The sequence below is a fragment of the Phaseolus vulgaris genome, chromosome 9, assembly GCF_051622355.1.
Source record: "Phaseolus vulgaris cultivar YP4 chromosome 9, ASM5162235v1, whole genome shotgun sequence".
In the NCBI taxonomy this organism is placed as follows: Eukaryota; Viridiplantae; Streptophyta; class Magnoliopsida; order Fabales; family Fabaceae; genus Phaseolus; species Phaseolus vulgaris.
In genome coordinates this window covers 19,272,704-19,297,389 of record NC_143506.1, presented here as the reverse complement: position 1 = coordinate 19,297,389, position 24,686 = coordinate 19,272,704, and the positions used below count along the sequence as shown (strand labels likewise).

At 34.5% G+C, this 24,686-nt stretch overlaps 1 protein-coding gene across 5 annotated transcripts; it reads right to left on the bottom strand.

The window, feature by feature from the left end:
* Positions 1 to 299: 299 nt before the first annotated feature.
* On the bottom strand, positions 300 to 21,716 carry OVA4 (Nucleotidylyl transferase superfamily protein). Of its 5 annotated transcripts, none has more exons than XM_068628215.2 (15): positions 21,482 to 21,716; positions 21,309 to 21,398; positions 21,130 to 21,217; positions 20,832 to 20,873; positions 19,943 to 20,032; positions 19,722 to 19,844; positions 13,054 to 13,125; positions 12,718 to 12,830; positions 12,573 to 12,594; positions 12,417 to 12,482; positions 12,066 to 12,122; positions 9,189 to 9,235; positions 8,979 to 9,060; positions 1,586 to 1,675; positions 300 to 744 (listed from the first exon to the last, which is right to left on the bottom strand). In XM_068628215.2, the coding sequence occupies exons 1-15, from the start codon at positions 21,535 to 21,537 to the stop codon at positions 607 to 609; spliced, it is 1,176 nt and encodes a 391-aa protein (XP_068484316.1). In that variant the 5' UTR covers positions 21,538 to 21,716; the 3' UTR covers positions 300 to 606. The 5 variants fall into 5 exon arrangements, 4 of the variants coding, with proteins under 4 accessions (XP_068484316.1, XP_090150928.1, XP_090150929.1 ...); XM_090294802.1 differs by having other exon boundaries at positions 19,708 to 19,844; positions 21,482 to 21,698; XM_090294803.1 differs by having other exon boundaries at positions 12,718 to 12,843; positions 21,482 to 21,694.
* Positions 21,717 to 24,686: the final 2,970 nt, after the last annotated feature.

The window sequence follows — 24,686 nt, the reverse complement described above, 5'->3', positions numbered from 1 at the left end:
TGATAAGAATGCCACTATGGCCTCATTCCACATTCCACCAGTTTCATAAGGGCATGCATGCTTATTTGTACTGATCAACAAAATAATGGCGCTGTAAGATGTCTCATGTAATTATTTCTTTTAAGGAAATTTATTTTCAGTATCATCTGCCTAGAAATAGATTGAAAAACAAGAGGCTGTCCAATTCATTGGATTCGGGAGGGTGGAGTAAGCACACATGAAGTTATTCCAGATGCTAGTAAAATGAAGATCCAATTAAGGAGCTCATCAATCATCATGAGAACTTGATAAGAACAGAATTGAGATGACTAGGTCGTGATTCCATCAAATACAATACAATGTCGAAACAATTTATCAATTTGAATTCATTATAAAATATAGGTAAATAATGGAAGAGATAGAAGAAAAAATGAAGGCAATAACAAACTTCATCAAAAACTTATGAGACCTTTAGGCTTTATATCAAATATTATTTGAAAAATAATATTTCCACTTCAAAGTATACTTTCACAGATTACGCCAAAATCTTGAAGCTGGTCACGAATCGTCCATGTGTTAGCTTTTAAGTTGCTGTCTCGCCAATATTAATTCATTTGGTATCAATTATCACTGTCTCCTCAAAAATCCCATTGCTTGATAAACATTATGAAGTGTTGTATCTGCTATTTCTGCTGCATTTTTAGCACCTTGTGTCAATACTTCATCTAAATAACCTGAATCGGACATGATTTCCTCATAGCGAACCTGCCAAAGTAGGGAAAAAAAAGTTATGCACTGACTTTTTTCGTATAACACTAAGATTGTGTTGGATAACCGTTTCAAATATAATTCTGAGCTTATATATAATACATTTGAACTCAAAATTTCTCTCTTTAAACAGTTAGTTGATTGTTTGGGCAGCAAAAAAATAAAATGACGTGGGTTCTTGTATGCTGAAAACACATTCCAGCAGAAAATTAGTATTTGGGGGATTTATATTTTTTATCCTTTAAAATATCTTGAAATTCAGTTTGTCACATTTTGAGTTCATAAATTTACCATAAGTGATGTTGAGGGACTAAGAACATGTGTTTTTATAGAGACTAAAAACATAAAATATTTATAGTGGATAGTTTCAAGATATTGAGAGACCAAATACATTTTACCCTTAAAATATTTGTTATTTTTTCTGAATGTAATTTTGTAGGTTTGGCAGTTCAGAAGTCTAAGATAGTACTCCCCACTTGTTATAATAAAATAATATTACATGGTGACTTTATTTGTAATCCATATCCACATTTATATTAAGGCATAAAACTGTCCAGGTTTTGGATGTCACCATTTTATAGATTCTTTCCCACCTAATCCTGTGGGATTTGTGTCTAGTTTTTAGTGCAAAACCATCCAAACAAAACTTATTATAATATAATCAAATCCAAACGTAAAAATCATTCTTTTAATATTGAATTTTTCAAAACTAGTTAAATACTACTCATCAAGCATATACTTATGCCAACTTACTGATTAGAAATGCTGACTAATAAAAAAGGTAATTTAGAGAAAACAACTAGGCATTCTTCACAAAAAGTAATTTACTATATGAAACCTGAATGGGATGTAAATGATCAATCAAGGCATCCGTTAAAAGGGGTTTGAAAGTGCCCCAGTTCATATTTTGGCATTCCTCAACAACTTCCTGCAGAATGAGTTTCAAGTAGAATTGACGAATTAGAAAATCGAGAACTACTACATGATTGGGGATTAATTTATATAAATTAAAAGTTCGGTATTTAAGCAGGAACTTTTCTACATAACAAAAATTCAGCAGCACATCTCATCTTGACTGGCAGATTAGAAAGAATTATTTTACAAATTAATGCCCTAGAATTATTCTCAATTTCCGGCAATATGTTGAGGAGAGGAAGTTTAAAGGATATTCGTGTTAATGTCATAATTTGAGAAAGACTAGTTCATGATCATGATTCATGAATTTAAAAAAAAAAAAGATACCTGTCCTTCAAGCATATAACAGACCATCCTAGTTAACTACTTCGCAACTTCCCATTAGCCTAACATCTCTAATTCGTGGAAGAGGAAGAAACAAAAGAGTTTCCACATTCAATGCAGTGCATACTACACTGTTATAGCAGCACCTACATTTGAGCTTATGTGTCTTGAGCAACTACTACAACAACTAAAATTGGGCGACATTCAACACACGAAGCTTATATGCAACAATCAAGCTACACTTCATATTCAATCAAACCTGGTCTTCCATAAAGGAACAAATGCATAGAGAACAATTGTCATTTTGATAGAGAAATGGTGCTTCCCTGAGAAATCACAACCAACTTGATAACTTGAACAACTAACTAGCTGGAATGTTCAGTAAATCACTTCAAGGTTCTCCCATGTTGAATGTATTTGTAACAAGTATGCTCTAGTTTGAGGGGGGTTTGAATAACATGTTTTACTTATTTTGCACATGCCAACATCTGTGGATTATCCAATACAGTAAATTAGGATTCAATTTGTATCCTTTGTATCTATAAATGTACTCTAATGTTTCATTAAATAACACACGTGTGTGCAACTCAAAGATACAATATTAGAAATCCTCATTTCTTTATACACATTACCAAAAGATGTTTTTCTATATAATAAGAACTTTGGGAGCAAGGTTGCTGTTAGATATTATTAGATATAATTAGATATTATTTGATATTATGAGATATTATAGATATTATGAGATATTATAGATATTGTTAGATATCTCATATTTATGTAATGGGCTTAGCCCATATGTTTCTTTTTCCTATATAAACATAACCCTATGTGTTCAATATACACAAGGGATTTACCCTATTCTTTCTTTTCCTTTAATATGGTATCAGAGCATAAGGTTAGAGTTTAGGGTTTAGGGTTCAATTTTTATTGGTGAATCCACTATTCCCTGGAATTTTCCAGCCACCACCCCCACTGTCTCGCCGTACCCGCCTCCGGACCTTCGCCGGACCTTCACCGGAACTTCGCCGGACCTTCGCCAGAGCCGCCGCCGGAATCTCGTCGGAATCGCTGTCGGAGCCTTCATCTTTGTTGCTCCCGCCAATTAACCGGTGACTGGATTTGTCCTTATCTTTTATGGCTTCTTCCGCTTCCGCTGCCACTATGGCTTCTTCTTCAGTCATTATGTCGGATTCATCTATTTATACTAATTACGTCAATGTTCATCTTTCCATTGACAAATTGGATGGAACCAATTATGACACTTGGGCATCAGATATTAAATTATGGCTTAAGAGTCAAGGTTATGTTGATCATCTTACTCATCCTACTCTTGCTGAAAATGAGGTTGTTCGTTGGTCGAAAATTGATGCTCAATTATGCATTGTTATCAAATCGACCATTCACTCATCTTTAAAACAAATTTTTCGTACCTATGAAACATGTTCAGAAGTTTGGGAACAAGCAAAATTATTATACACCAATGATACTCAACGTCTTTATGGTGTGTGTCAAAATCTTCTCACAATTGTTGCTCCCAAACGTCTTGATGGTACAATGGCGGAATATCTAGGTAAACTTCATGCTCTTCTTCATGATTTTAATGAGTTATTACCTCCTGCCTCTACTCCTTCTCAAGAACTAGAACAAAGATCCAAGTTCTTCATGTTATTGGGTTTACATGGTCTTCCTGATGATTATTCTCACGTTCGTGATCAAATTTTGGGATCTCCTATTGTGCCCAATTTTACTTCCACTTGTTCTACCCTTTTGCGCGTGCCAGGTAAACACACCGCTGATATAACGTCTCATGTTGATGACTCTTCTGCTTTATCTCAGCATAATGATCGTACTCGCCCTCACAAGCCGGGCAAAGGGTGTCACAAGTGTGACCATTGTGGCAAACTTGGCCACAAAATTGACAGATGTTATGCCTTACATGGTCGTCCTCCTAGATCTGTTGCGGTTGCTCAAATTGCCCCTGTGCAACCTTCTACCATGGACCATACTTCAATTGATACCCCAAGCCAGCCTGCTATTTTCAATGAATTTCTTAAATGGTATGAGGATCGTCAGAACCCTAGTTCCACAGCTTCTGTTGCACATTCAGGTACATCTTTTGTTGGCCTCACTCACTCCACTTCCCATGGCCCTTGGGTTCTAGATTCAGGTGCCACTGATCACATTACTGGTAATAAATCTTTTTTCTCTTCCCTATCTACTACGGGTTATTTACCTTCAGTTACCATGGCCAATGGATATAGGGTACCATCACATGGTGTTGGTACTATTAATCTTTTTTCATCTTTATCTATTGATAATGTTCTTTATGTCCCTGGGTCTCCATTTAACTTATTATCCATTAGTCGTCTCACTCGTTCCCTTGACTGTGTTATTTCTTTTACCAAAGATTCTGTTACTTTACAAGACCGGAGTTCGGGACGGATGATTGGCACCGGATGTGAGTCTCATGGACTTTATCAACTACAGATCTCTGCACATGTTGGCGCAATTATGGATTCTCCATCTCTCATTCATGCTCGGTTGGGTCATCCTAGTCTTGCCAAGATGCAACAGCTTGTTCCAAGTTTGTCTAATGTGTCTACTTTATCGTGTGAGTCATGTCAGTTAGGGAAACACATTCGTAGTTCTTTTCCTCGTAGTGTCTCACAACATGCTTCATCTCCTTTTGCCTTAGTTCACTCTGACATTTGGGGACCAAGTCGTATTAAGTCTAATTTAGGATTTCAATATTTTGTTACTTTTATTGATGATTATTCAAGATGTACTTGGGTATTTTTAATGAAAAACCGTTCTGAGTTGTTTTCTATATTTCAAATATTTTACAATGAAATTAAAAATCAATTTGGAATTTCCATCCGAATTTTGCGCAGTGATAATGGACGTGAATATCTTTCTTATTCTTTTAAAAAATTTATGGCTTATGTATTCTTCATCAAACTTCATGTGCTTATACACCTCAACAAAATGGGGTAGCTGAGCGCAAGAATAGACATCTTGTTGAAACAACTCGTACTATTTTAATCCATGGTGATGTTCCTCAGCGTTTTTGGGGTGATGTTGTTCTTAGTGCATGTTATCTCATTAATCGCATGCCATCTTCAGTTTTAGATAACAAAATTCCTCATTCTATTTTATTTCCACATGACCCTCTCCACTCTTTACCTCCCAAAGTTTTTGGGTCCACATGTTTTGTTCATAATTTTAGTCCTGGTCTTGATAAATTATCTCCTAAGTCACACAAATGTGTCTTTTTAGGGTTCACTAGATCACAAAAAGGATATAAATGTTTCTCACCGTCTTTAAACCGTTATTTTATTTCAGCAGATGTCACCTTCAGTGAATCTTCCCTTTACTTTAAGTCTTGTCCTTCTCCTTCAATTTCTTCATCTAATCAAGTTAATATTCCTCTTGTTGTGCCTAGTGCACCTAACAATTCACCACCGCCGCCAACTCTTCAGGTGTATAGTCGTCGTCAACCGTCTCATCGTCCATCAGCAGACTCTATTCTGGTGCCAACACCTCATCCCCCTCCGGCTCCTATAGTTGAACCTCCGACTGTTGAACCTGATCTTCCTATTGCTATCCGTAAAGGTATACGTTCTACTCGTAATCCCTCTCCACATTATACTGCTTTGAGTTACCATAGACTATCTCAACCCTTTTATACCTGCCTTTCGTCTATTTCTTCTGTATCCATTACAAAATCTGTAGGTGATGCCTTAGCCCATCCTGGTTGGCGTCAGGCCATGCTTGATGAAATGAATGCGCTTCAGAATAATGGAACTTGGGAACTTGTTCCTTTACCATCTAGGAAATCTGTTGTTGGTTGCAGGTGGATTTTTGCTATCAAAGTTGGTCCTGATGGTACTATTGATCGTCTCAAAGCTCGTCTTGTGGCTAAGGGTTATACCCAAATTTTTGGTTTAGACTATGGTGATACTTTTTCTCCAGTAGCAAAGATGGCCTCTGTTCGCTTATTCATAGCTATGGCTGCTCTTCAACAATGGCCTCTTTATCAACTGGATGTTAAAAATGCTTTTCTTAATGGGGATTTGCAGGAAGAAATTTATATGGAGCAACCTCCCGGTTTTGTTGCTCAGGGGGAGTCTTCTGGATTGGTATGTCGTCTTCGCAAATCCTTATATGGCCTCAAGCAGTCTCCTAGGGCTTGGTTTGGAAAATTTAGCAATGTTGTTCAACAATTTGGTATGACTCGCAGTGAAGGCGATCATTCAGTTTTTTATCGTCACTCGAGTGCTGGGTGTATCTATCTTGTAGTATATGTTGATGACATTGTTCTTACAGGCAGTGATCACCATGGCATCTCACAAGTAAAACAACACCTTTGTCAACACTTTCAGACCAAAGATCTTGGCAAACTCAGATATTTCTTGGGGATTGAGGTAGCACAATCCAATACTGGTATTGTTATCTCTCAAAGAAAATACGCATTAGATATTTTGGAGGAAATTGGGTTGATGAATTCGAAATCTGTTGATACTCCCATGGATCCCAACGTCAAGCTTCTACCCAATCAGGGGGAGCCTCTTTCAGATCCTGAGAAGTACAGGAGATTAGTTGGAAGATTGAACTATCTCACTGTTACTCGTCCTGATATTTCCTTTGCAGTCAGTGTGGTGAGTCAATTTCTTAATTCTCCATGTGAAGATCATTGGAATGCAGTCATTCGTATAGTGAAGTACATTAAAGGCTCTCCTGGAAAAGGTTTGTTATATGGTCATAATAACCATACTAAAGTCGTTTGTTATTCAGATGCTGATTGGGCAGGATCCATCTGATAGAAGGTCAACTTCTGGTTATTGTGTCTCCATTGGTGATAACTTGATCTCTTGGAAGAGCAAGAAACAAAGTGTTGTGGCAAGATCTAGTGCAGAAGCAGAATATAGAGCTATGGCCTCGGCTACTTGTGAGCTTATTTGGCTTAAACAGTTACTTAAAGAATTGCAATTTGGAGAGGTTACTCAAATGACACTATGTGATAATCAGGCTGCTCTTCATATTAGCTCAAATCCAGTTTTTCATGAAAGGACAAAACATATTGAGATTGATTGTCATTTCATTCGAGAAAAGATTATATCAGGAGATATCAAGACTGAGTTTGTTAATTCAAATAATCAATTAGCAGATACTTTTACTAAACCCTTATGAGGACCTAGGATTGATTACATTTGTAACAAGCTGGGTACATATGATCTATATGCACCAGCTTGAGGGGGAGTGTTAGATATTATTAGATATAATTAGATATTATTTGATATTATGAGATATTATAGATATTGTTAGATATCTCATATTTATGTAATGGGCTTAGCCCATATGTTTCTTTTTCCTATATAAACATAACCCTATGTGTTCAATATACACAAGGGATTTACCCTATTCTTTCTTTTCCTTTAATAGTTGCCAAACTCGAAGATAGTAAGAGAATCAGAAGGGTGATAAAAAATCGTAACTCAACTTATAAGAGTTTCGAGTATACGAAAAACTATATTTATAGACTTCTGCATGCATTAAAAATAATACGGAAAAGAAAAATAATAAGTCATGAAGAGTACGATCCAATAGAAAAATTATAGAACTGAACAAAGTTGGCAATCAAAGCAACGACCAACAACAATGAAGTCAACACCAACACTGTTGATGAGAGAGTAGGAGATGGTGACACAATGGTCTTGAGTGTTGTAATGGCCAACGATGGTGAAGCAAACGTCGGCAACAACAAACAACAACGCAAGTGCTGTGATGGCCAATGACATCGATGGTGATGGGAGTGTTAATGAGAGCAGCATCAAGAGTTGTTTATTTTTTTTTCTCATTAGCAAAAGAGAACACTAGCAGACAAGGGCCATCCTTACGAGTTGGGCTTTTTTCAGGTTGGATTTTTTTTAAACACAAACCCTAGTTTCTCAAACAAATCAACACAGCACTATGATCCCCAAATTTCATGAGAGACCATGAGATCCCACTACGATCCACACACCTCCCAATCCGCTGTGTGCATTAGCTTGCTTCATATCCCTTACTGCAGGATCATACAAGTATGCAAGTTAGTCTCGCGATTTTGACAACATTGCTTGGGAGCTCCTTATGTTGGGTCAATGGCTGGTGTTTTTTATAACCAAATTTTATTGATCATATTTATGCTGAAGAAAGGGTATAAATTTCAGAAAAAAGTTGGCAAATCACCAACGGGCCACATGGAGAGCAATTATCTGAAGGTACCCTAGTCTAAGAAACAAGAAACTAAAGTCAACGTTGTGCCAACTCACCAACATGTCTCAACACCCACCATCAACCCCCAAATACTAAGCACCACCATCATACAACCCTGACCCTTACCTTCCATATCAAACACTAATACTAGCGAAATAGACCTAGCAAAACCAAATATCCTTTTAGTATAACGCAGGCCTCGTTTTTTCAACCACCCCCCCATTAAAATAAACATTCACCTAATGGCATTTTCAGAATTTGGGATTTTAATAGGAAGTAGAACATACTGGCATAGTTTGATCTATGTATTATATCCAGTGAGAAAAGGCTTTGCCGTTTTTCTTTTTGTAATGAAATAGAAGTTCATCAAGGAAGAAAGAAACAGTTTAAAATAATCAACAATGGCTAATCCCATAAACAATCTCAATACCAGTTATGACTGTTTTAGTGGATAAAATCTACAATAACCAAAGCTAAACATAAGGCGATTCTGCCATGTATCACTTGCTACTTTTAGGCCAACTCTTTTTACTTTTATAAGACCAAAAGCACACACTTCATTACATTTCACACAGAAAACGTAAAACCATACACAAAATAAAAACACAGTCGGAAAGGTAAAAAAATTTGATTGAAATAAATACATCTAGAACCACTGAGAACATATTGATAACAGAAAAAATTATAATTACTGGTGAAAAATATATAAATATATATATGTGTGTGACATTTCTGACCTCTTTCGCCTTTCCTGAAGCAAGCTGGTATATGGAAAGAAGATTATTACATTCAGGCCTCTCAGAGTTGCCAAATTCCAAGCTGTAAGATTTGTCATAAAGTGCACACCAAAAAAGAATGATTTATAGAAAACAGGTAAATGAGGAAAAAAAAAGTATTTATAGACTAAAGGACAAATATCACCATATAGTAATATTGCCTGTACTAACCTTGGAAATGAATCAGTTTTGCAACGTTTGATCTTGTTTGCTATAAGCTACAAAATAAAATAAGTAAACTTGGTCAAGAGCAAGCAAAGGCAAACAAAGATTTAAGGAAAGATAGAAAACTTTTATTCATAGTTAAATTTACTCAAATATCAATATGTAAGTTGCAAGCAATAGTTCATTGAGTATGGGTGACAAACAAAGATTGCAAATTAAGCGCACACCTACTAGGGAAGCCTAGTCAAAGAAGGAAGGACAACAAAAATATTCAGTATTCTCAACTAGTGGAGATGCAGGGAGGGTAGTGATGATAACTCTTGGTTTTCTAGTATTTTTCTAGACTAATTACATTTCCTTGAGGGTTTATTTTTTGTTCTTATTTTCTGCTTTTAGATTAGAGTTGTAATTTCTCCAAAATAATAGATTTTTTACAAAAACGTTATAAAAATTGCAATTTACAGCTTATATTTTGCTTGAATCGTCTAACAAGTGCTTTGATCATTTGAAGGAATAATTTTCGAACTCATTTTGATCTTGGAAGCTTGAATGAAGATTCGAAACCAGAACTTAACTAGCAGAAATTATGCAGAAAAAGGCAATAGAGGATCAAAAGTCAGCAGTCAACTTGCATTAGATAGTCAACACTGCTCTGAAAAGAAAGAAGCTAAAACAGTTAGTTTAGATCAGTTTTGTGGCCCGATTCAAGGCCTACCCAATTGTTAAGTCTTAAAACTCTAAATAGAAGTGACTGGAAGAGATACGACCTGTGAGGGTCACATTCCAGGGGTAAACTGCATGCATGGGACGTGAACAACTAGGGCATTCCCAGGGCGGATGGCCCCAGAGATTAGGTGCACAAGTTGGTACCCAGGTGGTCATCCGTCAGAGGTCGCCCTCCAGCAAGAGAGCCTTACGCGCTGGATTGTCCAAAGAGTGGGTGATAGCGGCACTAAGACACACCCTCAGTAAACCTAATTATGGTTAGCGAAATCATTGGAAACCCTAGAGTATATAAAGGGTAGTATCAAACTTAATAAGGTATGCGATTCATACGCAGCTTTACGCTAACAGACATACAAATACACACAAAGAGCTTTTACAGCTTACATTGGTGTTTCCTAGCCATACACTAACTTGAGCGTCGGAGTGCAAACGGCCTCTAGGGCGCCCTTTGTCTTTGTGATTTCAGGTGTTTGATCGAGAGAAGGCACCGACGAAGGTAGAGGCAATTGGGCGTGTAATCGTCGTAGGCGCGCAAAGATAATCGAGTCAACTGGCAATAACAGTTAATATTTTTGTCTATACATTTTCAAGTGTTGCTAGACGGTCCATCAGACAATTGTCTATAGACAGTCTAGTATTCACTCTGTTTTACTTTTCAGTTCGCTTTATAGTTCGTTTAATTCAAGTTTCCCCCCAATTTTAATTTGTATAAGGAGAATATGAACAATGGAAATATAACACTGTGTATTTGGGGATTCGACCTAGGTTGACCTATACCACACTAGAGGGAACTTACTTTTGTTTGAAAACTGAATGCAACTAAAACAGTTATCACGTAGCTACAGACTTACACCCCCACCCCAAATTTGAACCCATGATCTAGGTTATGAGGCAACAACTATGTCATCACACCAAGATTCATCACAAATTAAATACACATAATCATAAAAAACGGAAGTCATGTCTCTGTATTCAAGCAGTCAAGTCTGCTACACTTGAGAACAAAAGCAATTTTAACCTAAGACTCCATAATAGCATAGATCTATTTCAATGAGAAATTAAAAAAATATATATGATTCTCCTTTTATTTTTGTGAATAAGAACCTCACTTTTTCTAATGTACGTCTCCATGATGTAACACTTTATGCACATTATTTAAAAGCTTTGAAACTAATCCTCCTAATTCTTCACAAATCCCAACCTATGCTAGTGTCCCAAAAACATGTGTCATTACCTCCTCCATTTATCTTTATCTTTCTTATAAGGCTATATAGAACATAGACTAAGAAATACATCAGCGTCCTTGATTCCTCATTTATACTGTATATTAAAATCATTTTTACCTGTTATATCCTTAAATTTTCTGTGCTATCTCTCTAGTTAATTAATTTATCTAAAACTACCTCCACTGTTCTCTCTCAGAATAAATGAGTAAAATATTTAAAAATTAGCTGAAAGTAAAAGCATAATTGATAGGATAATGTTGGAGATATCACATCAACTAGAAATATGAATAAATTATATAAGTGCAAATCCCACCTTACAAACCAATTTTGTAAGGTTGAGTTATACTTAAAGTCCACTTTCAAAAAAAAAGGAATAATGTCATTTTGGACTTTTAAAAGATCACACAATAACATTTTATTTTCTTCTAAAAGCACAAACAAAAAGGCAATGGTAATAACAAGATCTAGCAGTTCAAATTTCATCAAATGATGCACATGCAATTTATGTTATTAGACTTTGAAAAACAATGGACAAGAGAATATGATGGACTAACAATCGATCAAGCATGTTTTTGTACTACCCTACAAAACTATTTAACACAATCAAAATGTAATCTGACTTTCATATCTATTGCATCATATCGACATAATAAATTTGGTCGATGATTATTTACATTTCCATTTTTCATACAAGTTAAAAAAAAAATCATTGACAAGTGAGAGATCAAAATTCTTTTATTGAAATCAATTACACCAATTACATTCTCACCATAAAAATATGCTGAAATAGATAGGAAGATTTTGAAGATATTTTTTTCCTAATTACTATGGAGATATTGAGAATATTTTTTATCCTAATAATCTAGTATTTACAAAAGTACATTATGCACCATACAGTAAGGCCTACAAATAGAGAATTATTCTTACTTACATCTTTAGGATCAAGAATATTGATTCTGGATTGATCAGAAGGTGCAGACTTTGACATCTACAAAATTGAATCCAAAATAAATGTAAGAAAAAATATATAAGTTCAAATCAATAAATATCATTCTGCTTTCCAATTCCTAAAAAATGACATTGATAGCAGACAATCTACTTTAATTTCTATTGCCTAACATTCTGCATTCTGTACTCTTTGATGGTAAAACAGAACTATCTAACATTACAGTTGAATTTTCAAGAGTCAACGACTTATAGAGCAAATGAACAGGCTGATAATTAGAAACAGAAATGTTGGGTGTGTAGTGTATGTACATATAAGCAGTAAAAAATAGAAAACCTTGGACAGGCCATCCGTTAGGGACATTATCCTGGCACCAGCTGGAGGTATAAGGGGTTCTGGAACCTGCATCCCAGAAAGTGCTGTTAGAAAAAAATACATTTCCATTGTCTTATGATTCATTAGCTCCTTTTAATCGGATGATATATAACTTGCCTTAAATATAGTACCTCCTCGGCTGTCATAAAGGAGCAAAATGAAAGTAAAATAGGTCAAGCCCAATGTAAAATCTATAAAAGGTAAAGAATTCCAACCCCATGATGTGATGGTATTTATCTCCAGTTTAGAAACAATTACTCACCCCCCTAACTTCTTCCACTTTCTCCCTCCATATAAATTATTAACCCGTTCAGCCAAGTCCCGAGTCAACTCCAAATGCTGCTTTTGATCTTCACCAACAGGGACAAGATCAGACTGCAGAAGCATGCTGCAATTATAAGAATTATTCTTATTCAATGTAAATTTAATATAATGCATTTTAAACAATTTTTTCAAAAATAAATTGAGATTGCAAAAACTAATCAAGCAAAGCTGCAATCCTATTAGGTAACATTAGCTTACTTATTTAGGCTTTTTAACTTTCACTACTATATTCAAGACTTACAAAATTTCCACAAGGTAGAGTGTCAGAAATCACCTGATATAGAAGTATATCAGAAGCCATCAGAACAGGATAAGTCAAAAGAGCAACCCCAACTTCTTCATCTCCCTACATATCCAATTCCATAAGAATCTATTATATGTACAAATGAAAACATACAAGCCAGTTCGAGAGCACTGAAGAAAAAAATGGGCCTGCTTTAGCAAACGTACATTGGTCAAAGACAAGCTACATAGTACAATCCGTCATGATGAAACGTGTATAAATAGCACACACAGTGTTGTTAAAACTGCCTTTTACAATTTTAACCATGGAATCACATGATTCTACAATTTTCCCAAGGCCTTGCAAACCAACCAGCAGAATCATGCTCTGATGGAATCATCAAGTTGGAGTGTGGAATTGTGAGTCAGCAACTTGCACAATTCTACCAAAAAGTGGGTGCCAATTTGGTTTTCTCAACCCAAAAATAAATACATTCAGTTTTTCTAAACTTGATGAGGTACAAATCCCATCGCAAAACAGACACAGGTCTCTGCCATCTCTTTTAATCCTCTCTTCTTCCCCAAAGACCCCAATGAAACCCTTTGTTCTGTAACTTTTTTCCTCTCAAGTCTCACCATATAGAAGAGGGCCAAGCACAACCTCATATAAAAAGACAAGAGCCAAGACGTGAGCATCCAAAGCCAAACCAAGAGCGTCTAGGCCAAAGGAAGGAGCGTCTAGGCCAAAGTGAAAAGCGTCTAGCACAAGGTGGAGAGCGTCTAGAAGGAAGGGTAGACCGTCTAGGACCTATTTCTAGGTCCATGACCAAGCTACGGATGTGAGACTTGGGTCAAGCTATGGATGGGAGAAGAAGCAACTTGTATATGCTACATGAAGGCCCATTAAGGATAGCTTAGTATTAGTTGTGGTGTAAATAGCATAAACTTGATTCCATGAGACTTGACCTAGATTTGCTAAAGATTTGGTCACTTTCTACAAGGATTCTCCACATGGTCATGTGCTCCATGTGATGTAAATTTGCATTTCATTTTGATTAGCATTAGGGTTGCATTATGGTCCTCCTTAGCCTATAAAAGGAGGAGCCTACACCTTGTATTTTCAAGATTGAATAAAGTATTGTTATGCTGCCAATTTAGTGTCATACATTACTCCTTGCCTAGCTTCTAGGTTTTAATCTTCATTTCACCACCTTCAAAGGGGCTGGCCGAACCTCCCCATTTCCACACTCTTCATGCACCTTCAAGGTCACCACACCTCTTAGGAGGACCTTGTCCATCTCCTCCATTAAGCTTCTGCACCATCTTCAACAAACATCCAAGAAGAGCTCATAGGAAATCCATCATTTGGTATCATGAGCTATGGTTCTTCAAAGATGAGTATCTCTTTGTGTTTTTCTTTTTGAGTTCTTATTTCCTAGTTGTTCATCTTGATTCCAAGTTGTCTTGCTGTTTTTCTGTTTTTAATATGATTTGAATGCTTTTCTATTCAATTCAATCGGTAGTTTTTGTTCAAATTGTGCTTGAACATCTTATTTCAATTTTGTGTAGGATTCTTGCTATTTTGTGTTGCTGTTTTTATTTTTAGGCATTTGAGTCTTGATTGCAATTTTCATTCAGTTCATATTAATGCTTGAGTCATTTTATTTTATGAATCTATAAGTTTTGTCAAGTCTTGTGTTTCCATATTTGTCATCAAATCTTAGTAGTACTTTTTTTTGGCTTATTTGTTTCTTGATTTTGGTATAAATGTTTGATCTGAATCTGCTGTGTTTTTGATCCTTTGGTGCTTTTTATTTTTAGTTTGAGTTCATATTTGTGTGTTAGATCCACACAAATTCCTTACACTAATTCCATTGTGTTTCTTTTGGTATATCTTTCTGTTTTTATTTCCAGATTTACAGAATCCTCTGTTTCCACCATTCTGTTTTGACTGATTTTGCTTATGAAAATTAATTTACACATAAGAAAATTCTGATCCTCTGGATTTTGAAAGATTGAGGTGTTAGAGAAAGGACAAAAAAAGAATCAGTTCAAAAAAAGAAATAGAAAAAAAATGATAAATATTACAAAAGCAGTGTGCAATCCTGACGCTACAACTGGCGAATCTGAACACTGATTTTAGAAAATTTATTAAAAAAAAATGGTGCATGTGTTTGGAGTGAAACCAACGCCAAAAATTTGTTGAGATCTTGATATGTTTGAATATCAATTTTCATAAGCAAATATTAAAAGGCCAGCTCAGCATAAATCTGTGAAAATCACGCATTCTGGACCACAACAATTTGTTTCAGTGGCGCTATTTTTGGTTTTTAAATCAAATTTAGTGCTATTCCATAGGTTCCTTTTTGTGTGCCATCCCTTTCTTTGCGTACCTTTTTATTTGCTTGTCTAATTTCATTTGAACTCTTTCTAGTTGTCACATTTAATTCCATTTGTGTGGTACTGTTTTTCAAATTAATTTGTTTCTTGCTTTCTTTCTTTGACCTCTAAGCTTTGTGGTGGATTAAATATCAATTGGTACTTGTTGAGTGGGTATTGACTTAAGAGGAGTCTAGCTTTGCTTGATAGGTGCTGGATTGAAGATTTTAATTACCTAATTCCAAGAGGAACAAAGGCAAGGGCAGCAACAAACACATACTAAATACACCACACACATTGGAAGGCCCAACAAAGAAGAGACAACAAAGGAAGTGCAAATAGAAAATCAACAAAGGGAGTTCCATCTAATATCTTTGCAACTTAACTCTTGTTAATTACTTGTTAATTACGCAATTAGACGGTGAGTGTGTCTTCAAGGGCTCCAAGTGTCCAAGAAGCCTCACCTAGGGCCGACTAGCTTAAAACTATCTAGCTTAGCACTTGTTAATTGCTTTAATTACATCATTTGCCTTTAGTTAGCTACGCTTATTTGCTTTGCTTTTGTCTTGTTTAAGCTTTGATAATTTTGCTTGGGTTGTTAGATAGTTTGCATTGTTTCTTGCATTAAAAAAATTGATTTCTCCAACCTCATTGTGTTTTAAGTGGTTTACCAAGAGAAAGATTTGTGGAAGATCTTAAGGGATAGTTTTTGGCTAAGGCAAGACTTGGTATTTAAGTAGTCCATTGTGACTCACCTCTCTTACCTGGAAAACTACCTTCTTTAACTTCCCTCATTTTTTCTCAAAGTAAAACATTTCTAGACACAAAGTTCTAGTCATGTCTTCTCATTCTTCAAAGTCTATGAAAAGTGATGTGAAATCCATCAAATCCCTTTTGAAACAACTTTCCAAGGATATTCAATCAATTTCATCTAAACAATTGGAGAATGAGACCAAAACTAATGAATTGACTAAAGCAAAGGATGAGAAGTCTCAAATTTCAAAAAAATTACCTTGTCATGCATCTATCTCTAAAGATAATGATTCTTTTGGGGAGGGAAGCCTTAGAATAAAAGATTATTATCAAGCACCCCCTAGAAGATATAGAAGAGATAGAAGAGAACAAGAAAGCCCAAGAGAGGCTAGGGTAGACCTATCCCATTTCCATGGAAAAGAAAATGTAGAAGCTTGCTTAGATTGGGAAATGAGGGTAGAAAAATTGTTTGCTTCCTATAAAGAAAAGAAGGAAAGAAAGATACAAAAGAAAAGAGAGGAAGACAAAAGGGAAGCTAAAGAAAAAGAAAAAGAAAAGCCAAGTGAGGGGTGGTGTGAATCTAGAAAGAATGAGGAATATCTTATAACACCCCTTACAAGCATATTAAAAATAGAAAAGCAAGAGAAAACAACCTTTGGGAAATAGAAGGCGTGGGAGAAGAGTGTTTCTTCCCACAAGGTCATTCAACAAGACAAGCAAATTAAAAATACCTTTGAAAATATGCTTCTTGTTGAACAACCTAGCCTTACCTCTTGTAAAGGAACACTTGCAAGCATAAGCAAAAAAGAAGAGTCTTTAAAAGAAGCTTGCATAGATAAAGATGAAGTAGATTATTTCTCATATGTGCTAGGATATCACCAAGTGAATGTCAAGTTATCTATAAGCATCTACAAAAACAAATTTTTATGTGAAGTAATGCCTAGAGCAACTTGTCATGTCTTATTGAGACAACCATTGCAAAGTGTACAAATTCTCATAAACAATGGTTGTAACAACGAGACTATCTTTACACATAAGAGAAAAAGTCTTCATGAAGGAGAACTCATGGGCCAAATTAGAGTTGATAAAACTCTAGAGCTTTTAAAAGGAAAACTTTTGTCCCCCATGAGAAAAGAGGTTCAAAGACATTACCTTAGGTAAAATTCTTGTTTTCAAACTACAGCTAAGGCAATGTCTCAAGAACTCTATGCTCCTTCACCTTTTGCAAATGATCCTTGGGAAGACACAAATTTCATATTAGAGCTTCCTAGGACAACAAAAGGTTTTGATTCGATTTTCATGGATAAACTCTTCTCTAGAGAAGTGCTACATCTTCATGATTTATCCTCAAGCATAGTGTTGGATAGAGCTCCAAATTTCGCAAACCATGATTTAAGGATTCTCTTTGGAAAACTTGTAACTAAGTTGTACACTTTAAATTCTTATCATCCTCAAAGGCATGGTCAAAATACATTTGAAAATCTAGCTCTTTCTTCTATGCCTAGAATAATCATAAAGGACAAACACAACTCTAGAGATGAGCATACACACCATAAAGTAGTTCACAAAACTACTTGTATTTCTACTTTTGAGGTTATATGTGGGCTAAATCATCTTTCTCCTTTTAAGTTGTTACCATCTCCTATAGGATTTATGCCTAAAGAGAAAGTAACCACAAATGAACATTTCAAAATGCATAAGATGATTAGAGAACACATACAACAATCAAAAGAGATACATTGTCCAAAGTTGCCAAAACCAAAAGAAAAACAAAAATGGCAACATAGTAAAATTGATTTTCAAACTAACACCTATGCTTTATTTGATGATTTCTATAGGTGGACGTTTGATCCAGGAGGACAAGCTTTGGCGAAACAAGAGGCTGCTATTCGAGATCAAGTCCGTAGATCTGAGGATAGATCTTCTCAAGAAGGAGGAGATGATGGACCTTGTCCATCTCCTCCATTAAGCTTCCACACCATCTTCAACAAACATCCAAGAAGAGCTCATAAGAAATCCATCATTTAGAGGTGTGGTGACCTTGAAGGTGCATGAAGAGTGTGGAAATGGGGAGGTTCGACCAGCCCCTTTGAAGGTGGTGAAATGAAGATTAAAACCTAGAAGTTAGGCAAGGAGTAATGTATGGCACTAAATTGGCAGCATAACAATACTTTATTCAATCTTGAAAATACAAGGTGTAGGCTCCTCCTTTTATAGGCTAAGGAGGACCATAATGCAACCCTAATGCTAATCAAAATGAAATGCAAATTTACATCACATGGAGCACATGGCCATGTGGAGAATCCTTCTAGAAAGTGACAAAATCTTTAGCAAATCTAGGTCAAGTCTCATGGAATCAAGTTTATGCTATTTACACCACAACTAATACTAAGCTATCCTTAATGGGCCTTCATGTAGCATATACAAGTTGCTTCTTCTCCCATCCATAGCTTGGCCCAAGTCTCACATCCGTAGTTTGGTCATGGACCTAGTAATAGGTCCTAGACGGTCTACCCTTCCTTCTAGATGCTCTCCCTTTAGACGCTCTCCACCTTGTGCTAGACGCTCTTCACTTTGGCCTAGACGCTCCTTCCTTTGGCCTAGACGCTCTTGGTTTGGCTTTGGATGCTCACGTCTTGGCTCTTGTCTTTTTATATGAGGTTGTGCTTGGCCCTCTTCCATCACTCACCATAGCACTTTGGCCTGGGGCTCAGTAGAGCTAGTAGCAGAGAGAAACCTTCTCTCACATCAAGTGCCCCTCACCCTCTCTCTATTCTCTGTTTCTGACTTTATGTTTTTATCTGGAAAAAATTAGCAATTTGCTACTAGACTAAATATCAAGAATCTAGATTCTACCCTATAATTGCACATTTAGACTATTTTCTCATGTTTTAGTTGAGATATGTTATGAATAACTTACGTAAGTAAATGAGTTATGAGTTGTATTGGATTTCATGCTAATGAATTTTCATTTAAGTTTAGTTTGACAAGTGATTGAGAGGTTATTTTCATTATTTTGTATTATTTTCTACATACTTGTATGTGCTTAAGTATAGTTTTACATTTAAGTTACAACCTTTTACTTCCCAATCTTACACTAAATCTCAAATTTTGACAACATTGAGCTTATATGTTATTAGTTTATTCTTAGAATAGGCTTTATTCATTATCAAGGCCTAAATATCTGACCAGAAGCTTCTGCCTTCCATTATTTAAAGAGCAGTGACCAAAAGGTAAACAGTCGGTATTACTACAGAGCATTGAAGAACAACCCGAGCTCAAAAATGGTGTGGTGCACAGTCAAGTTCTTGACATTCAAAACAAAAGAAGAGATTTTCTTTTCATTTTCCAATTATTCACAATATGAAAAGATAAAGTCAGTCCAGAAGAAATCTTATTCCCAAAGTTTGCTTAATTAAAGAATCAAATTGAACTAAAATACTTCAAGAATACAACTGTTAAGAAGGAAAAATACAGATAGAAATGAAGTAATGAGATAAAACTTGTAAAAATCAAATTATATCCATAAAAAAAGAATAAAAAAAATTATAAAATAGAAATTAAGAATTCATACAGCTATGAACGCACCGCCTTGCGAGATTTCTCTTTAAACTGTATCATTTTGTTCAGCCAACCAATAGGTGTCGTGGAACTTAGCAGCCACATCAATTCAACATGTGCACGAACATGAGACTGTACAAATACTGAAGCCTGTATGCACAAAACGAATGCCATTTATCCACAGTGATCTCGATACTCCCAACATAAATACTCTTTCCAAAACGTTCAGAGCAAAAGTTGCAAAGAACCTTGGAAGGATCCACTCCACATGCTAGGTAAATAGCAGCAGTTGACCTTGTAGCCTTAGATAATTGTTGGGTGTCGTATGGTAATGTGATCTGTAAGATCAAATCCAAAGGGATGAGAAATGGGACAGTATCATTCAAAATCAAGAAAACAGAAAACTAGCATTGACCAGTAATTAAGTACAATGAAAATCAATTTAAAGCATAAAATTAGTCCACAAAATCCTCTCAGAAAACCAATACTTAGCCTGATCAAGTTTTAAAGTGCAACTTTGAAGCATGGACATTTAAAAGAAAAACAGTAAGACACACTGGTCAAACATGAAGTCATGTTACATATCCTAATAAGACACTTGAAATTTGCTGGAACAATGCTATATATGTCTGAGTCCATGTAACATCCAGCATCCATGCTTCATAGGTTGTACATCTTTGACTACGAAAGTCTGGCCGCTCTTTCTACCATCAAGAAGGATAAAATGTGGGGATTCCAATCAAAATCCCAACGCTAGATAAAAATGTACATCTAAAGAAAGGTGAACTTAAAGTATCCTAAAATTCTGGATCTTTATCCTCTGTTATAAGTAAATGTGAGAATTTCCTTGGCGGAGCTGCTAAGCATCGTTGATGAGAAACCCCAAACTAAAGGACTTATTTGTGAATTGGTCTCAGAAAGAGTAAATGGCACAATAAATTAAAGTACACACTTGTGCTAACAGTAAACTCACTACAGAACAGAAGCAGAGCAAAACAAGAAAAATCAAGAATTTCAAGATTCTATCACATGATATTATATACCCAAAAAATAGTTATATGAGCACAGACCTATGGCTCAAACAAAACATCATTGAGCACTTCGTAAGTCTAGGTAGTATAAGGAATCTGGACATACCGCATGCAGGTCCACAATGAAGAAAAGAGTTTCATAAACATTCTGCAAAACAAAAAATATCACGTCTTAAGAAATATGCAAATTTGTGAATCGAGACAATCAAGCAGCATTTCAATTATGGAATCCAATAAAGGGTCTGAGCGGAGAAGACAATAAGATGAAAAATGAAATAAACTTCTCATGCATAAACCAATTTATCCAAGTCGCATTATGCCACTGTCATTGCCAATTAAATTACTTGTGCAATTCAAAACAACACCCTGGAATAAGAAAGGGAAAGAGGCTGTGAATGGTACACCTGAAGGGCAACCCAATTCTTGATAGCTCCAAAATAGTTTCCAAGATGAATTGAGCCCGTGGGCTGAACCCCCGACACTACTCGTTTCCTGTCAAAAAAACAAACATCAATAACGACACAGATTGCTACTTAATTCACACCAAAAATTTTAAAAAAAAAAATCCAATGATTACTATTACTTTACGGAGGTGGGAGTGGGAGTCTCTGTGGAAGTAGCAGTTAAAGTAGTACAACAGCGTATGCGAGAACGAAGCCCTGAAGCACGCGACCTGGTGTTTCCAACTTCCAATTAAAATCACAAAACCTAAGTGTGAACTGAAGAACAAAAACGCAGAGAAAGATAGTAGAGTACAGTGAAGGGACGAGTGGACGACAACACGATAGAACCGCGAAATGTGAAACGCTCATCTTCTTCTTCTTCTTCTTCTTCTTCTTGTTCTTCTTCTTCCTCCACTTCCACTCCACGCACGCCTTACCGTTTAGCTTTATCTGTCACAGCGACTCGCTCGTGGTTTAAGGCGGGTGCAGCTTTGGATCTTCCTTGTGTATCAACAAAAACGCCATCAACGGCTGCAATTTGAAGAATCAATTTGTAAACCCAAATGCCTAATTTATTTTCTACATTTTTTTATTTGGGAAATTATAATTTGTATTAATATTATAATTTAATAATAGAATTTAATATATATATATATGTATATATATGTATATATAATTTTCTAAAAATATTTTAAAAATTTATATAATCGGTTATTTTCAAATAAAATAAAACATTCAACTCTTTATTTTATTAAAAAAATATTTTTTATTTATTAAATGATAAAATTATCTAATTAAAAGATGTTTTTAAATTGTGTTTCAAAACCAATTTGACAAAACTATTAAAATCATCATAAATGAAAATAGCGAGGAATTTAAACACAAGGAGTTTTATGAAAATAATTGTATATTACATCAAACTTATTGTATTCAAGCTTTCTAAATGTTACCGTAAAAATGAAATATCAACATATTCTAAATATTACATGTTGTCTTATTGTCTTATGGTTCAATTCAAACTTCCTAATGTTTTTATGGTCATAGGTTGTTTTGTATGTTATTTATAAAATTGTTATGAATTGTTATATAAATAGAAACTAATCTAGTGGATTTAGAGATTTTTTTTTGTATATATTATGCTTCCATTTCAGAAAAATAAAAGAAACAAGCTTGATCCAATATTCCAAAAATCTCTTTTTCTTGAATTTTAAATTGAGTCAATGTTATATTATTTTAAATATCATAATACAAGAGAAATATGTTACTGGTGGTGTAATCTTTCACAGATATGAATTTATTTGTTTACACTTCTTTGATCCTAAACATATTGACAATGTATACGAAGAAGATTTATTTTTCTTGATATTCCTTATCATTGAAACCTTGAAAACACACAACAACATAAATGAAAAAAAAAAAACACTAAAATAGAAATTTTATGGAGATTCAACAGAGAAGGTCGAGCACCAACATTTTTTAGTGACTACCTTCATCAAATTCACAACTCTACACAAGATAATTTTATCAACCATTAGAGTAAAGTAAATTTCCCAAGATTCAATTATGTCTTGTAATATTTTGTCTTCCAAGCATATGCATTGCATTATTTCTATTATTCTAACATAAAACCACAAACCTATAAGGAAGCTACTCTTTCTCCTGAGATCAATGCAACCATGCAAGTTGAGATAAAAGTTATGTCACATAACTGATTTTTCTCATAGAAAGACACTTATTGGATTCAAGTATATAAGATAAAATGCAAAAGCTAGCAGAGATATAAAACATCAAAAGGTTACACACAATTTCATTTTGGTATTTACTCATTGATGGCTAAGGTTACGTTCCAAAATTTAGAATTTGGAATAGAATGTATTCCGAATATTATAGAATTTGAAATTCTAAATTATATAATTTAAAATACAAATTTTGTATTTAAAATTTTAAAACTACAAATATTACGAAGTCAACTTTAAGCCTAACTCAACTCCATAAAACCGACTCATAAGGTTGAGGTTTGCACCCACTTATATACCATGAAATGCTCTAATCTCTAGTCGATGAGATCTCTAACAATAAATATATTAAATTTATTATTTTGTATTTTAAATTGTACATTTCGAAATATAATTTTTCTGCTTAGACAATAAGGTGAGGGACTCACTGGACAATAATGTTGAACGTGGAAAATGTTGTGGTGGTGGCACTATATTTGGGATCTATTGAGACAATGATACTACAAGTGGAGAGCTCTTCGGAAAATGGAAGTTTAAGGTTTTACAATATCTAATTGAAATAACATATGTATTATGTAATATAATAATAATTGAACTTTTTAAGTGTATCTTGAAGTGATTATTATAGTTTCATTCGTATAATAAGTTCTCATCTTGTATTCTCTCCTTTTAGAATTTTTTAAGAATATATATAGTTTATCTATATATTATGTTTGTTAACATACGAGTTTTGATCTAATTCACTGTATTTTTGTATTTTTTTTAATAATATTTTTTTCATGTTATGACAAGTGATTGTTGTTATTTAAGGTGTCAGCGATATCTTAAAAAATGATTATCATATAGTTGTGATAATAATATTTTGAAAATTCAGTTAAAATAATTAAATACTAACCTAGCTTTGCTGTTGTGTGAAAAGAATAATCTTCTTAAATACTTGAAAAATCATGGCAATGGAGAAGACTGATATTTGAGAAATGCAAATTAAAATTCCATTTATTTATTTATTTGAGAAACATGATTAATATCATGACAACTGTTTTAGGGACCTTGATACCTTGGCATACAGTAAATACATACTCTTAACAAACAAATAAACTAATATTTTAATTATTTTCATTTAATTTGTAATTTAAAATATTAAAATATTATTATAAAAGGTTGTTGAATGTTGTTATTTATTGTGTTCAGTGTTAACAAAACGTTTTCCCTCTTATGACATGCCGACAGAATCTTAACTTTAATACTCTCATTCATAACTTTTGATAAATGATATCAAAATATCAAACAATTTTTATTTCACAAAATAAAAAGTGAAAATTTTAAAATAAACTGATGTGCTTTTGTATAAGATAAAAATAAGTATATGAGTTGAACGATATAAACTTTAAACTCATATTTTTTAATGAATTACTAGAGATACAATAATAAACAATTAACCTTTAAAAGTTAATTAAACATTCAAAAGATAACTTACACACAAAATAATATTAACACAATTAGTTTAAGTCTAACTCAACCCCTTAAAACTAGTTCATGAGATGGAGATTTGCAAACACATCTCATAGGCCCAACACAAATCATCGTTAGGATAAACTCGAAATGACTCTCATACCATATTAAGAAGTAAACTTTAAGTCTAACTCAACCCATAAAACCAACTCATAAGATTGAAAATTTCACCCACTTATATACAATGAAACACTCTAATCTCTAGTTATTAATTATAAAAAAATGTTGTCAGAAAATATGTAGAATAAAAGAAATGATGAAAAGAATGTT